At 35.3% G+C, this 18009-nt stretch overlaps 1 protein-coding gene across 2 annotated transcripts in view; it reads right to left on the bottom strand.

Moving 5' to 3' along the window:
* Positions 1–319: 319 nt before the first annotated feature.
* TAFA2 (TAFA chemokine like family member 2) overlaps positions 320–18009 on the bottom strand; it is a 176930-nt gene continuing 159240 nt past the window's right edge. The window contains exons 5-6 of one of the 2 annotated variants that reach the window (XR_005563741.1): positions 9271–9516; positions 320–2547 (exon numbers count right to left, since the gene is read on the bottom strand). Coding sequence is in view for 1 of the 2 variants with exons in the window: in XM_039381915.1 (XP_039237849.1) it covers positions 2539–2547 (9 nt within the window). In the remaining variant the exon portion in view is untranslated. The remainder of the gene's footprint in view (positions 2548–9270; positions 9517–18009) is intronic. The other variant, XM_039381915.1, reaches the window with a different exon arrangement.

The raw sequence follows: 18009 nt of genomic DNA, 5'->3' as shown, positions 1-18009 counted from the left end.
GCATCCATGTCCTGTTGCTTTTTAAAATGTCTAAATGATAATTTTTCAGGATTCACATTTTGTGAAGAAAAAAAACATTTTTATTCTGTCTGGTCTGAAGACAACAGGCCAGTACACCCACCAGAATTTGCCATAACAAGGCTAGAACAGTTGTGCTAGATATCAGTTTCCTTTCAAAAAGGACCTTTTAATGTGGTAGGAGATATTCCCTGCTCTACTGAAGAAATATAACGCTTGGGATGCTTATTCAAGAAAAAATCATTTTGTTCCATGGATAAACAGAATAGATCTCCAATGTGCACATCCATACAGGGAACTCTATTTTATATTACAATTTTATTCACTTGCTATGAATAGTCACAACATTAATTACTGCAGATAATCTATTCAATATATTTGAAAATCCATTTATTTTTATTTATTGATATGCATGTGTTACACTTCTATATAATACAGTACTTTCAGTATTGGTTTAAGAACAAGGAAACAAAGAAAACATTTAGTTAGAAGCATGATATAGATTTTTGGCCAAAGAGAGGCCATATTCATAGTCTACAAAACAGCACATTTATATTTTGCACTGTCCCAGACGATCTCTTTAAGATGCTACCTTCTGTCCTGAACTTGTTAGCACAAATCCATACAATACTAATCCATCCTAAAATACTGAGATACCTAGTAGCTGCTACAGTTTATTCTAATTAAATTTTAATCAGAAAATAAGATCTTTTCCTGCCAACAATTTTTTATTACTTCTCAGCAGAATGATAGAATATACTTCTCAATTTTATTCCCAACAGTCATTTATTTTATTTAAGCTCTCCTGTGCAATAATACAACAGAGGTAATGAAATGGTTTTGGAACAACAGGGGCTACTGTGACAGGCAGAGCACTCCAGGGTGTTCATCTATCATGGAACCTAACATATAACTAAACTAGCCATGTCAATGGCTTGTAATGATAAAATATTTTCCCTCATCTGTCTTGTTTTGGGTTTTTTGTCTTTTGGGGGTTTTTTTGCTTGTTTGGTTTGTGGTTTGTTTTTGGTTTTTTTTGTGAATATGGTAACCACACATAAGCTTACTCCTACGTACTTTTTACTACCACTGTGTGTGTGGCTTTCATGTCAATTCACCAAAGCATAAAGTCAGAATTCCCTTACCCTCTCTGGTCAGCTTCTTTATGCAGTGTTTCTAAAAGGAACTGCCAAATTTCTGTTGTATCAACATTACAGATGGTACAATATATATTAAATGGAGTATAAAATTATACATTCTGTAATAACTTAGAAAAAAGCTCAGAGATGTTTAAGGCCTTTAAATATTGAGGATTTTTTTCATGTAACAGCACATCACAAAGTTCAAAAAAATTGCTGCCAAAAAAAAAGAAAAAAGAAATTTTGGAAAGGATCAGATCTGAATGGGATGACTGTAAGCAAGCAAAATACCCATGAAGTGTAAATCTGGGTGGGCACTAGGACTTTTTTCCTTTATAGCAAACAGACTGAGCAGACATCTACGTAAGCATCCATCAGTACTTAGGTTCAAGCAAGAGATTTTATTTTTTAATAAAAAGACAAAAATTCTGAGTGATTACCATCCAATTTCATAATTGCAAAACTCATTTACATCCCTGCCTACCCTGACAAAAAAAAAGATGAAATACCGTCATTGACTGCTTACCATGAACTTAAATCAATTAAAGGTTAGGAAAGTAAAGTACACATTGGGAACACCCATCTCCTTCAAACTAAATGGAAATGTATATCTTAGAGGTACAAAATGCTTTATAATGGAGGTGGTAATTGAGTTTTGACCACTACTTTTTTAACTGTTAAGTTGCAGTGGCTGATTAGCCTTAGGCAAACACGTCAGCCTGACTATACAATCTAATATGACTGGTGTATTCAGATAACTATTACTTGTCAACAATAATTATTAACAATGGATATATAATTCCATTCCTATAACAAAAGCAACTTCAAGATGTTGAAATATGTATCTTTCAGAGCTGCAAGATTTGAACACAAATAAAAATGTCTAAAACTGTGCCATGCCAGAGGACCATTTCTGCAACAGAAATTTAATTAAAGCAATGTGCAGTACCACCAGCAATCTGAAAGTGGACCAGGGATCATTTTAGAGGGAAGGATCCAATACATTTTGGAGGTTGACTTCATCAAGATGAAAAGCCACTGGTCTGCAATGGAGAATCCAACAGTTTGCTGCTTTTCTGCACCTTTAGAGTATCAACACATGATTACAGCTGCAAATTCCTCAGCAAGTGCAATTTTACAAGTGTACACAGTTCAATCAGTTGAAATCTTTGTGACACAGAAGTTCAAAATGACTTTCCAGTAGTTTTAATCTCAAGGCTGTTGCTGATTACAAGACAGATTCTCATTGAAACAATTGATTCTGAAGGATACACTCCAGCAGTATAAAATTTCACTTCAAGGATTGCCTGGAGGAATGAAATTCCCACATGTTGTATTTAATTTTATCAGCCTTGATAGTGACTTGATTTGTCTTTAGCTATCAGGTTACCTGTAAAGAAAAAAGAAAATCAGAAAATCAAAACTGGACATAGTGAATCTACTTCTGAAGTACTGGAAAATGAGACTTAAATGTAAGATCTCTGTCCAGCAAAGCACTTTCAATTGTTTTTAAAATAGGTGAATAATCACAAATGGTATTAGATGGCATTGCTCCCCAACTTAAATTGTGTGTTTAAGTGTTCTGTCAGAATTGGATCTGACAAGGAGAAATCAAAATGTGACCACGCCCAAAAATAAAATAAAAAAATTTAAAGTTCACAAATTACCAACCCACAAATTTTTGTTTTCTGTTATTCTTTTTTTTTATTGTTAAAACTTCTATATAGTAACAACTATGCTTTTAAAAATGTTAGCTATTGCATATAACAGTGGCTGATACTGGAGATGTATTCTTCCATGCTTCTGCATGCTTCTTTACAGGACAATCATAGAATCATTTATGTTCTAAAAGGCAATGTCCTGTTAAAGGCTAAATGCATCTCAGCAAATAAATACTTAGGGGAGAAATACTCAGTGGAGAAACAGGACAAAAATCATTCATACATTAACGAGAGAGAGAGAGATTCTGATATTCACAAGGTACAAAATTACCAAGGATTTAATTTATAGTGGTTTCACTCAGCCTAACATGAAACAAGAGTGAAACAGAAGGACCACAGAGAAAGAGTGGGAGACAAAGCATTTCACAGTAATTGGATTTTCCCTCTGTCTGATTTGGATTTTAAACACTAAAAGAAAAAAACAACTGTCATATCCAAGAAATGTAACTTTGAGGAATATTTCTGCTGTGTCAGTGGATACAATTAATCACCATGTAACATTTTAATATCAAATTGTGTCATGTGTCAACTCCCCAACTCTTGAGGAACAACTCATTGGAATGGTCACAACAACACTTTATGACGTCGAGGGGCATATGCTTCTTATTTTGATCACAGAGAGAAGGGTCATGCTCCTTAATGATGAAACATTCTTTTGCCCTCAGCAAAACTGTTTGCATACAGCTCTTGTCAGCTCTGCAGAGCAAAAATATAGAACAGAATACTAAAAAGACTGTTTGAGGAGTTCATTGCTTCAGTTTGCCTTCTCCACCAAGTTGTTTCTAGGAAGTGCACTTAAGGCAATAATAAAATCGTGCTTTCTGATTTTTATGATACATGGGCTTATTTATTACACTGCTTTTATTTTGCTTTGTTCTTGTTGTTGGAAACAGCCTCATGTGTCCCCTTCTACAGTGGAAGATTGCCAAAAAAAAATGAATTAATTTAAAAGTCAGGCTACATATTTCAGTGTCCTGCACCAAAGCTCAAAAGGCTGATGCAGCATCTTATTGTTATTTATGTTTTGCATTATTGTAACAAGCTGGAATTTTACTCATGGAATCAGGTGCCACTGAGATACATAATGTAAAATACACATCTTCTGATCTTATCCGCAGGTGATTTTCATTAGCTTCACTTGCAATACATGTCTATCTCTATCTATCTATCTATCTATCTATCTATCTATCTATCTATCTATCTATCTATCTATCTATCTATCCAGTAAAGAGGCACTAAGGCAAATAAGGCACAGGAGCTTCTTCATATGAGGAAAGGCTGAGAGCACTGGCACTGTTCAGCCAGGAGAAGAGGAGGCTCAGGGGGGATCTCATCAATGTGTACAAACACAAGAAAGGAGGGTGCTAAGAAAATGGAGCCACACTGTTTTCAAGTGGTGCCTTGTGGTGGGAGAAAGGGCAATGAGAACAAACCAAAACACGGGAGATTCACTCTCAGGAAAAACTTTTTTACTGTGAGCGTTACTGAGTACTAGCACAGGTTGCCCAGGGAGGTTCTCCATCCTTGAAGACATTCAAAAGCTGTCTGGTCCTGGGCAGCTGGCTCTAGGTGGCTCTACTTGAGCAAGGGGATTGGACTTCCAGAGTTCCCTTCCAAACTCATTATCCTGTGATGTACTTTTTCTATTACATCCAGCTCTGCCAGTGCATTGGCTAAGGTGATAAACTGCAGCTAGCAAAAAGAGTATTTTTACACATACATGACTGCTCAGTTACAGGGCTTCTTGGAGGTGCAAATGTGTTCTCTTCAGTCACAAAGAAACTCCATAAAATCATAATCTCCAGATCTATTTGCTCCCCCATCTAGCTCTACAGCCCTGTGGTGAAAATATCACTATAAAAGCAATATACACTGTCACATAGATTAAATAGGTGATATAAATAAGAAAAAATCTGATAGCCATTCAAATCTCTGCATTATAACAGGTGGCTAATCATATACAAAGGTCATTTTGCTTATACAGACTGTACAGGAAGTCAAGCTGCGCTGCATGTTCTTAGTTTTTACATTACGTGATTGGAGTTTTTAACCGCTTTCCCTTGACAGAATTTTTTTTTTTTTTTGTTCTGTTAACCACCAGGTCACACAATGCTACTCCAAGTAACACATACAGTGGTCCACATTTGCCTCTAAGTGAGATGGTAATGCTTGTTATGTGCAAGCACAGATTACACATTAACATTAATGGAAGTTATATATCCGTACACCATACACGTTAGGGAGTGAATAAACCTCTTGGTTGGTAAAGGCACTTTCATAAAGAAGCAATAAAATTTTAGCTAATACCTAGTGATGGTATTCCCAGAAATGCTTAATTTTGGATATAGTAAAAGCTATTTGGTTTAAGTGTCTGGGAAGTAAGGTAGTAAGGTACTGTGCCAAAGGCCTTTATAGAAAAGGGGGACCAATAACAGTATGTGTCTGATCTTTAAAATCCTAAGAAAACAGTAACACCCTGAATAGGTGCAAATCAAGTCTATTCAAGTTTTCAGTTAATAATTATTATATATGGCGAATTAACAATACAAATGAAAAAAGTACATGAAACCTAGGTGTTGATCTGAATTAATTTGTTCATTTTTGGAACATAATTACTCCATTTATGCTAATAAAATTTTTCACATAGTTGTTATATCATAAATACACTGCATTAGACTCTCTTCACTTTCTTGTCCTAAACGTGTAATTAAAGTATAATTACTCTGCAGTTGCAGACTTTTTAATTTAAATTAGTAAGTGGCTGCTGTAAATTGGCTGTAATTGTATGTGAACTCACTTTTTTATTTTAACTCAACAATATATATGCATATAAATGCAGTTGTTCAGAACAAACTCAGTCTTTGGGTAGAATATTTTTGCCAGGGTAACCCAGAATGGAGTGGAGATGAAGGAGATGAAAAGACCTCAAGGCATCACATTAGAAAAGCTACCAGCTCAAGAAATTTTTTTGGACAGCTTACATTCCAATGCTGCTCACAATGGGTGAAAAATGTCCTCACTTGTGAAATCCGCACAGTGGATGAATACATGAGACAATACTGTCTATTTCATAAGAATAGATTCCCAATAAAAATCCAGACAAGTCTTTTACTCAAGACTTCCTTCCTCCTAAGAAGAGGAAGGGAGATAAAATAAAGACTATAGGATGTAAAGAATGGCTGAGTATATATTCCCTGAATAGTAAATCTTTTCCCTACTTTGATGCACCAAAGCATCAAAGTTATGGAATCACAATTAGGTATAGTACAAATCTTCTGTTTCTTCAGAGAAAGAAATATATCACTAATAGTTTGCTAACTACAGAAAAGTTTATACATGCAAATGAAGCACATAATTATTATTTAATAGTGTTAGGAGAAAATAGATACTAATATATGGTATATTGAAATTAAGTGTGTGCTATAACATTTCATAACACAACTTTGTACATTACAACTTTTTGACTGGCAGCTCTTTGAATTTTTTCTATGTTTATTGTAAACCATACATAAAATCCACATCGAAAACTGGCTCTTGAGTTTGCAAAGTCAAGCAATTGAACGTTAGCAAATTGCCTTTTTATGTGTGCCCTTGCAACTGCAATTCTATCTCTTTTCCATCATGCACAGTAAAGAGAATTTAGTGGGTGAGAAGATTTGGAGGGAAGTCTATAACAATGTCGTCAGGACTATGTATCAATGAAAATGCAGAAAGGGGCAAATTTTTAAGCCAACGTTTCATCACTCCATAGATGGGAAGAATGATGGACTCTCTGTTAAAGGTTTTCTCCAAAGAAACAGAAAGAACTTAATACTTAGAGGTTTTCTTTCTGACTAGAACTGTTCCATCAACCATACAGGATTGTGTGTGTTCATAGCCTGTGTCATCTGAGCATACTCAAGCTATCTTTTTCTCTTTTTTTCTTTCCTGAGGCACATAAAACAGAGAAAGGAAATTATTTTTTGTAAAAGCAATTAATAGCTCACCCTGAGCTAAGTAGAATTTCATGAGACAAAGAAAAGCCATTTTGGCACCCCTAGCATTCTTCCCTAAAATATTAAAGACCTGTGGGAAACAAAAATGGTATGGAGATTTCAACCAAAATTAAAAACAGTCTCACAAATTTATTTAATGAACAACATGAGATAAGCTAAGTACAGGGAATACCACATGAATCCCTTAAGTAAGGGCTTAAGGAAAGAGGCCTAAGGAACGGTTTGAAGAAATGCCTAGCTGTGGATTGTCCTCCAAGTCATAGAGATAAGACAGGGATCCCATACCAAAACAGCCTTATTTGTATGCAGTACATTTCCATCCATTTTGTGTCCTTATTGCTGTATTTTTTCTTGTAATGTATGTAAAAGACCACAAAAAATTAATATAATGTTCAACAAAGTGATTCTTTAGCAAATGGAATGAACTTGAGAGAGCTATATCAGTCATATTTTTTCATAACATCAATAACTTTGTTTTGGTAGTGAAAACTTAATACAAATATTACCATGAAGAAACAGAAGGGCCCATATAACCAGAAACAAACATCTGCCAATCCTTTCTTTCCCCTTATGCCCTCTGAAAATGAGGTTGACGTTGGAAATGAATCTTTTGAACAGATGGAAGTACACTATTTCCTGGAATTTCAAAATTCATATAGTGTTTTTGCCATGCACTATCATTCACACGTGGCTTATGAAAACAAATGACAGAGTGCATTGCCACTTGTGCATTTACATCAATGAAACCGTGTAACTTACAATCTTGGAAAATGCTTCTGTTCTAACACTACTATCTTGTACCGGTGATATTCAAAACTACTTTGCAAATGTTAACAAAGACAGGTTCACAATTTTCTGACAGCTGGAGAATCATGTAATTTATTTTCTAATGGACTGGGGAAACTGGACAAAAAGGTGTTAAGGACTTTTCTGCAATAGGGCGCCTATATGCATATGCACTTAACAGTAGGTAGGTGTAGATCTGGGTGTTCATGCTAGATAACTAAGCTTCTGGAGGAACGAGGAACCATTTCAAAAGACTGAGAAATATTAAGGTGACCCAAGCCCATTTCAAGGGACCTCCATGAATTAGGAAACAGGTTTTCCTGTTTCCTTACTTGTTTCAGTATTACAGATGGCTATTTGACTTGGTCTCGGGAAAAAAGGCAAAATTTGAGTGATTTGTGAGCAGTCTAGAAAACAGATATTTAATGATAACTATATGGATTCAATTACCTTTAGTGAAAGTTACATATTGGAAGACACTTTTTCAAGTCACAAAATATTTCATTCCTGTTTACCTAACTTTTTATGTCAAGACTCAAGAGCTTTAAACTGTTCGCTTAGCTTAACTTTAGGCACTGTAGTATGTAAAGTATTAGTCTAAACATGTTCCCAAGTCTGTAATGGAGCAATTTAGAATATCAGATTCTCAGGCCTGTCCTTCAGCAAACAAGATTAGCTCATTTCATTAATTAAACAGAACATCACCCAGTACACTTCAATGGCTCAAAAGTTTCATGTCTTTGATAACCATAGACTTCACAACTTTTTAATTCTTTCATACTTTTACTGCATTGTGATTAATCAGAACTATATTCATGACAATTCTTGTGCTTAGGACCTTCCATTATAAAGAGAGAAACATTTTGAAAACTCATTTCATACAATGTCCTTTGAAATATAACTTTGTACTCCTTATTTTCTCATTGCTCCTAATGATTTCAGCAGGAGATTTTTAGTGGTAAAGTGAAGATCTAGACAATCAGTGTTAAAAATTGTAATTGAAACTAAAAGGCTTTGGAAACCTTTCACATGTAAATTGAGCTTTCCACTTGCTTCAACTAATCTGAGAGGTTGGATTAGAAAAATAGATAAAGCAAAAATACTTTAGAGCATGGCATATGTTCCTGTAAATGACAGGGTTCTTCATCTTTAGCATGGTTTTAAGACTAAACAGACAACATCTAGTACATTTTAGGAATACAGTGAAAATAGCTCTTTCTTTGCTTTTTCTGCAATTAAGTAATCCAGTATAGAATACTGAGCTTTCAACTACAAAGGCAACACCAGACTGAATGTATCGAGATGGCCTTTCTCTCTAAGTGCTGTTCTCCAGAGCATCTGTTGTTTTCCCATGAGAGTGACTAACGTGAGTGACTGGGTCTACCTTTGAAAGTACTGAGGGAAGAAAGATATCTTAAGGCACCGAGAAGCATCTAACTGATACACTGAGGCTACTTAGGAGCACAGTGCAGAGTCTCTCCAACCACCCTCCTGAAGCTGTGCCTGAATAAGCCACAGTTTCTCAGTGTCTGCAGCAAACTGCACAACTACAATGAGGAGTAAGATACAACAATTCTTGTCAATAATGTGTAAACCTGTATTTGTACACACCTGCTGCTCTGTGAGTAATAAACGAGGGCTGGAACACATTTTCTGGAGTGGTGTGACTCTTTATTCCTCAACGAACGTTCTGGCCCTTCCTTAGAATCCGACCAAGACTAGGATTCATCACAACTAGTGCTCCAACGTGGAGCCAGAATATTTTTTGTGTGGAAAAAACAAATATTGTCATCAGGCACAGCAGAAACCTCCTTTCTCTACTTCTCCATTCGGCCTTGAGGAGTTTTACACGTTTGCCTAAGAAACAAACACATGTCAACTACTACACTGTTATGAAATTAGTTACAGAAAACAAAACTGGGATAAATAGAATTTTTTTTAAATTACAAGGAAAAGTACAAAATAACAGGAAGAAACAAATTTCAGAATCAGAGCAAATTCTCTTACGAAAAGTGCATGGTTTTAAAAATACCCAAGCATATTCAAATTCAAACTCTTATTTGTCACCAAAAAGCAATAGAAACTGATATATTAGACTCATGTTTGAAAGTATATCAGCAATATTTAAGTATGACAAAACAGTAATTGAAAAGTTCTTCGAGAATAAGTCCATGGATAGACCTGTGATACAGAAAAGAGTCATGAACTCAGAATACAATTCCTTTAAAATGAAAGATATGAGTGTGTTGTTATCATAAATGTTTAAAATAAAAACAAACAGAACCAAAACAAACAGGAAAAAAAACCAAGCAAAAAAAAAACCCTAAAAGTTTAAAGTCTGAACTGAGGAGAATTTTACTAGAGACATTTCTATAGTTAGAAGGTTACAGGAAACACCATAAAATAACAGATGACACATTTCAAAAGACAATATTCAATTCAGACAGATACTCCCTTATCCAGATAATTGAGGTAGATTTTGGACCTGCTGATAATGATTGCTTCTGAAAAAGGTTGCACAGCACCTCAAAAGATCACCAAAATTTCTTTAAGTTTCTTCTTTTTTTTTCTTTAGGGTTTTTAACTTAAATATCATGCTGCAGAATCATTAGAAATATACATTACAAGATTAAACTCATAACTTTAATAACTTCTTGCTTAAATAAAATCTCTACACATTTAAATGCTATGAAACAAATATGGTTCTGTATTTATATTTCCTTGAACTGGATAGTTTACAGAATAAAATTAATTGGTACAGCTAACTGGGAGAATTGTAATAGTGAATAGCTGATGAAGACATATGAGTTATGTCAAGGCTAAATCCAATTCATTAGTCTTTCCAATGCACTTCATTATTATTGTTTTCCAAAAGGTTATGTCACTACAATGCACATACCTTAACTTTCTCAATGTTTCTGTAACTCAGCAAAGAAATTAGCTTTATGGTAGAATTGTTTTAATTTAACAAAATATTTTCTTTGCAGACAAGAATTTTATATTAAAAGAAGACAAACATAAACCTTATTTTACTTTCTGTAACAGATAATAACTGTAGCAAGGATATATCCTCTTGAGGTTTTTGCAGTGATCGCAACTCCGTAGAGGGACTGCAGCATGATGGCATAAAAGACTGCAAGACAATTAATTAAATAAATGAAATTTACTTCTCTTCTATAGCACTTATTCCACCTAATCATCCCAAGTGGAAGATAAAACAACCTCCTTCCTTTCTCCATATGAGGAAACTGAAGCATAATAAAAAGTCATGCTATACTTTTGACTGTAAGAAAGTAAAAGGAGATGGAGGGATGGGAATAGAGTCTGTCTGGTTTTGGCTTTATCTGACTTCACTTACCTAAAAATAAGCCTACACTTGTTTTGGTTTGGAAAGGAAAACTTATAACAAGCTGTGTTTATATTCTAAATATGAAAAAGCAAAACAAATTAAAAAGAAAAACAAAACCAGCTTTGTTTTAAAACTAGACTGAGGTTTTGAATTGTCTTACAGTATAAAGGATTTTCATATTTTAATACATTTTTCCATAAATTGGGTAAGATTGAACTTCACATTATCCCCACTAAAAAAATCAGGCAGTCTAAATTAATCATGTCTGAGATCTTATACTTCTTCAAATTTTTTGTGGGTATTTTTTCCTGGGATTTTGAGGGGAGAGTAATAAGGTATGTGGATAAGATCAAAATAGAAATGTAAATTATTTCCTTACCTGTAATGTTACCTTCTCTATAAGGGTACCTGCTGCTCTGTTAGTGCAGTACTGATGTGTTTTTTGCCTTTGTCCCAAGCTTCAGAGATTCCTTTGGTGATTTTTCCCCACTTGCTTACCAACTTCCACTGCTGGCATTTTGAGGTAGTACACTCACACTTGGCTCCACGAATACTGCCACGGCTGAGGGAATATAAGACAACTAAAAAACAAGTTAGAAAACAGCAGAGCAATATCCAGGCAGGAAAAAAAATGTTTCAAAACAACGAATCAGTCATCAACTTGAAACCTTTGATCGTTTTCCTTTTCTCTTTTCATTCATTTAGGATCTCCACATAAAGAAAAGACTTTTCTGTGCTTGGAGAAATTTTAGCCAAAGTAATGGGTGCTGACAGAGTAGTGGGTACCCATTCAGAGAATATAAAATTATTTTAAGGAAATCTAATTTTAACTTTCTCCAGTATGAGTACCCATCATGCCATCACTCCAATACAGATAAGAAAGAGAAGAAAGGTGGCAGATTTGGAGAATTTCAGAAAAATCCTGTCATCTTTTCTCAAGTCTTATTAGAACTGTGAAAAAGGAAGACCCAAGGCCTTTTGTCTTAGAGACTGTAATAGATAAACAATGAGAAGGATTTCTCATTGTCCAGGAAAATAACACATAAAGTATGCTTCACTAAGAAGTAGTCAAGATTATAGTTGCTTCTCAACTAAGAGTTGTAGTCATCTTGGTCAAAGATGAAAAGAACAACCACTACTATCACTTTAATAAGTAAATGTTTTCTTGCTTGAGCATTATGGAGATGTCCAGGTGAAAGTTACAGGGTCTTACAACTCCTCTGTACTGGGGATCATCTGGACACTGTTTTTGAACTCCACAGTACACAGAAAAGAAGTATCCTGTCAAAAGAAAAAATGAATTTAGGTAAGAATCTGATGTGCTTTTCAATTTAGCTTGTCTTTCTTAAAGAACCTGTCCAGTTTTTTCATACCTGCACCTTCCCATTATCTTCTAACTAACATGTGACCCAAGGCAAGATAAGTATGAATGAATTGAAGTAGCTAACTGCAATTAGATGCTGGTATTCTAAAATCTCAAGTAATGAAGGAAAGACCAAAAGGCTCTAAAGAGGTCATTGCCTTCAAATATCAGGAATGTTCAGTATCAATTATGTGCTTTAAGGTCGAGAGAAAGAAAAAGGACTCTGGCAATTTCTTGAATGACCATCCAAAAAGAAATTGGCTTCCCAAGTAATAAGCTTCAAATTTGCCAAGGTGCATTCTAGAACAAGGTCTCCTCTTCCTTTTTTTGTACTTTGAGGATGATGAAAAATAATTACTAGCTAGTGGAATTGGAATGATGCCTTGAAGATGGTAAATTTGCATTTTCCAACATCACTCTGAAAAGATGACAAAGAGGCAGGATAGAGGGATCTCCAGATTCTAGAAGAAGAACTAATCTGATTTTGGAGTGTATTTGCCTCAGTTAGAGACAGTAGGAGCAGAGATAAAGTCATTTGGTCATCCTTTGGCAGGGACAAGTTCCTAAGCCACAAAGATGGAATTCAGGATGAAGAAACAAGTTCTTCTGGCTGGCATCAGTAATATATCTTCTGGCATTCTTGAATCTGAAGAGACAAACTGTTTTGGACCTCTTAAAATACACAACGCCATTAAAATGTTCAGATCTTCTATTACTACTGAGTTTGTAGATGCATGTTGGCTAGACATAATCCACTGTTTCCTTGAGATCATATCATTCTTCATAAACTGGAGACACACTTCTCTTCAGTCTCGCCAATTCAATTCTACAGGTTGCATCAAAGGAATAAGCTATGATAAACTGGATATTTTGTAGCTTTATCCAGAATCTGCATTTCAGAGCTACATGGCATTTATCACTGCAGATATGAAAGGGAATGAATGAGAGTCAGAACTGTAAGATCTGAGAAGGAATCATTGGTGTATACTAATAATGCAGTAGAAGAAAACTCAGAGTCCATTTTATAGAACACAGAAAGTCCTTTGGAGTCTGTTCTCCACAGCAGTAGCGGCTTTCCTGAAATTTGACCTGGTGTTCACTGAGGTGGAAGGAGTAGTAAACTCCAAACCATGAAGAAAAATTGCCAATTTTGAAATTCTTATATAAATTAATTCTATCTTGGTCATCTTCTTTATTAATTTAGTTGTAGACATCAATCTTTCACTTATTCCTGCCTTAAATTTTCCTTCATTTTGAAGAGTTGTCAGATAGGACAGGACTACCTTCATTATTCTTATTGAGAAATATGTAAGATTTACAACCATGCTCACTTTGCTCTGCAAGGGAATAATATCTAAACAATCTGATTTCAACTTGTTTAAGAGTTGTTCACTCCTCCCACTGTGTATGCTCAGAATGCTCTGTATGGCTGACTCTCCATATTGATTATTATCCTTTTCCTTCCCTATTAGAAGGCAGAAAAGCAGAGCTGTGGCAGGGCGGGGGTTTTGATATTTTCTATAATCAGTCCTAATGAATAAGGAAATACCTCAAGAAAATATGTTATTTTGGAGAATTGAAGGTATTACATTTTGAACAATTGGGGACCACTTTTGCACTCCCTCCTATCAGTTCTACAACTAAGCAGTGATGCAGAGTTTCTGAAGCCTGTGCCAAATACCCAGGGAAAAAGGCAAGAGTTCTGCCTGCAGCTATTTAGGCAGCAGATGACGTGAGGTTTCAGAACACCCCTTTCCCTCTGAGGTGTAATGTATCATTCTGACTTGCAGAAATGATACAAAGAAGCCCCTACAGACTACAAAGGAGGGTGACACAGGGAAGAAGCACTAGTTTTAGAGCATGTCAGCATGACTCACACAATACTGGCATATGAATATCATCTTTCTGTATGGTAATTCCTGATGTAGTGGAAACTGACAATTTTCCAAGAAAATTTAAAAGGACTACTAGATATTCAAAGAGCTCTTGCGCAGCTGTGAATGTCAAAGGGACTGGCAGAATGAAGCTGCAAATGAGTGGAAACGTCTTTGATTTTGGTGTCAGGACGCTGGAAAAGCAGAACTTCATGGAGAAGTGCAGAAAACCAGTCATTAACAAACAGCCTTAAGAACTCATTTTTATTTTCCATCAGAGGCACAAAATTATTCTTCAGACATGAAGCCAATGTCTCAAATACGCCAGCAAAGGACAAGGGGGAAAAAAGAATAAGAAAAATAAATCACAAGTTGAATCTTTTGGGACAAAGGCAGAAAACCTCTCGGCTAGACAGGTGAATTGTAGGGTTCACACATGGAAGTAATATTTGCAAAAATCACTGATTATTAATTAATGACATGTAACTGAAATCTATTTGCATTTTTCTTTAAATATTGCAGAAATATTTTCCCATTATTTCAGAGTAATTCTATCAATGTTCAGGTTCCGCAGATGATAAAAGGATGCTTTACAGTGGATCCTAGATACAGTCTTACCTTAGGACAACCTATTCCACAATAAAAATGTATAAATTAGAGTATCACACGGCAAGCGTGATGAAGGGATTGCAGAAGATTTCGTTTCTCATGATTTGTACAGTATCTCTACTCACAAAAAATTTAGATTACCTTTTCTGCGTAGCCAGAGGCAAGACTCCCCTCTCACAGGGAGATTAGCAAGGCAATGTATCATCAGTCTCCCTCTTTCCAAAAGAGCTGTATCAATGACTATTGCCTTTAACCCATTCTCTCTTTAGATGTTCCTCACTTTTGTTCTCAATTTCAGTATCCAAAAGACTCAAAATCAGAACAGAACTAAACAAAATTTGAGACTGAAAATGTCTTGGGAGTTGAATGTTTGGATTATCTTCACCTACCCAACAAGTTTTACTGACCTTTCAGTCTCTGACTTTGCTTATAACATTTCACATCACAACACTAATTCCTATAATTCTTTATACCATAACTAGTCTTTTGTGAGTATTTTAGAGTATATTTGCTTTTGGGGAAAGGACCATGACTTGTCTAGATTTCTGTGACTGTAAAAATGAACATCATCAAGCTGTAGGCCTAGACTCCTGTCAAATATAGACTTGCGACTTTTCATAGGATAAAACTAGGCATACCAACATTAAAGAAGCAAATTTGGTATATGAAGGCTATTTTTAGGAAAATCGGTGAATTGCATTGCCCTGAATACTGATGATTCCTCGTGACATGTGTTCGCTGGTATGCTAACTATTTTCATCAAAAGATTAGTGTTTACGTGCCCTAAAAAAATATGAAGCTTCAAAATGAAAGAACTGTGATGCTAGATCAAACCAATAATTACTGATTAATACAAAATCTAGCTCGATCCTAGAAAATATCCTCATGTTTCTATTACCAGCTCATTTGCCCCCTAAAACTTGTATGTATTCTTAGAAAATGTGTAGATACAACTTACTGCTATTTTAATGACAGATTAGATACAGTGGGTCTCTGAGTTAGCAATGAGAAACATGCTGCAACAGCTGCAAACTTCTCCTAATGATAGATTAGCCAAAGGCCTGGAAAGAGTTACCATACCATGGAAAGAGATACACAAAGAGGCTGTCACAAGTGCAATCACTCTTTTCCATGGGTAATATTTTGCTACAGTCTGTGTACTCACTCATATTGTAATCACATAATTTTCATGAACCACAAGGTATTGCTGGTCACTGTATATATGTGCATTAGTCCTATAAATCTTCATCTGAAATTAAGATAGGAGGTGAGGAGTCTATAGACAGAGGCTCTGAAGTGAGACAGGGAAACAGAGCAGTTTTACAGTGAGGTGGTTTCTTCATTGATATATACACCCCCTTAAATAATATTAGGGAAAGTACTTCCTGTACCTAACACATGGCAGATCATTGATTCATCCTGTATTTCACATTTCACAGCAGTCAAAACAAAAGGCAAACTTTCATGTGATGTAAGTTAGTAGCAATTTTACACTGTAAAACATGTCATATGCTGCCTTATTAGCACTAACTGACCACAACTACCATACATCCAGCCTATCAGAAACACTCTGGAGTAACCTATACATGACATTTGTATGATGAATTTCTGTTTTTTCCAATTACATATTATTACTACTGCTGTTTCTGAAAAGCCTGGAGGAGGAAGAAGAACAGACATGAGGGAAGAAGCTACCACAACGGTGATATTTCTTTTCATCTTTGGCAGAAAAAAATTAATACTTCTTCCATTTTCTTCCCCTCTGCTTCTGCTTAAAGAGCCTATGCATGTGTTCCTCATCTGTAGAAGTACAGATCAACAACTAAGCTGCATTGCCAACACTAGGTCAGGCTCAGTTACAAGAAAAATGCCAGTTTCTTCTCATATCTAGGGACATACTTTAGCTCTCTTGTATTACGTTGTCTTTCTCAAGCATCAGTTATGACAGCACCGGTGGTAGTTGAGTCACCACTTAATGCTGCCTTTTGATATCGGGACTCTGAGAAGCCCAATGAAAAGCATTACTATGTAAAGGTACCTAACAGAGGTCCTTTCATTCCTTATGCTGAAAGGATTATGAACAGCATATTTTATAAATTGAAACATAAATAAAATTAGTTCCTCTTCTGTCACCAGCTGTAATTAATTTAGAAACAACCCAGCATCTGCAAGTGAGAAAGAAGAGATAGGGTAAAAATGGAAGCAGTATTTATAGATAGCAATGAAATTACATTGATTGAGAGCAGTGGGATGAACATACTGAACACAATTTGGCTTCATGTGCAGCCAGTTGGTGTGCTTGGATGGTACACTTTCTCTTCTTCCAAGGACGATATTCAATTTTTACTTTCTTTTAAACTCTGGAAGCCATAATGTAAAATTAAATAAATTAGAATATTACAAATAACTGGCTTCAGGCTTTCTCCAATATTGTTTTTGAATGTAGATAAACACTCTCAGTATGGGTTTCTCACCATGCTGGCAATATTTCTGTTCATTTCACATTAGTCATCTATCTCCAGTATTGATTTGGAAAGCAGATTTGGATTTGGCATGTGAATAAATACATTCAATATGGATTTATTTTTGGCTCTGTAATATTTCTCTTTTATTTCTCTCTGCCCTTGTAATATTTATTTTATTTTAGTGCAGTACTCTATTGCTAATATTGGTTTACCATATAGTTACATAGTAATATATTAGATATTGATTTCTTTCTGTTCTGTATGCTTTTCTCCACATGTTAAAAATATTAGCTAGTTTTCAGAGTGACAATTGCAGTTCCTTCAGCCCATTCTAAAAGTATGGGTGCTCAGCTATTCCAGTAGTTAGCTGCTCATTTCCAAAAACTGCCCTTTGTGACCCAGCTGAAAATACTTCTTTCACTTGTCTAGAGGAAAACACTGCTCACTTTCTAGAGATTTTCAGAGGTTAATAATCAATACCTGCTATGTATCTGACTTTTTTTTGTTGTTAATTTATAGTATTAGTATTAGTGTTTGTATTATACCAACAAGTCAGTGCTAAAAGAACATGCACTGTTGCCAGCTTTTACTGAATAGTATATACTGGACATGTTGCTCATCATAGTATGATTCACCAGTTTAGCTCACAGTTGTGTATCATCAGAATATGAACATTCTTGAAACTTTGAA

The sequence above is a fragment of the Pipra filicauda genome, unplaced genomic scaffold, assembly GCF_003945595.2.
Source record: "Pipra filicauda isolate LSUMZ 115617 unplaced genomic scaffold, ASM394559v2 scaffold247_size1415610_pilon, whole genome shotgun sequence".
Classification (NCBI taxonomy): Eukaryota; Metazoa; Chordata; class Aves; order Passeriformes; family Pipridae; genus Pipra; species Pipra filicauda.
Note: the sequence above shows the minus strand (reverse complement) of the source record. Positions and strands in the feature narration are given on the sequence as shown.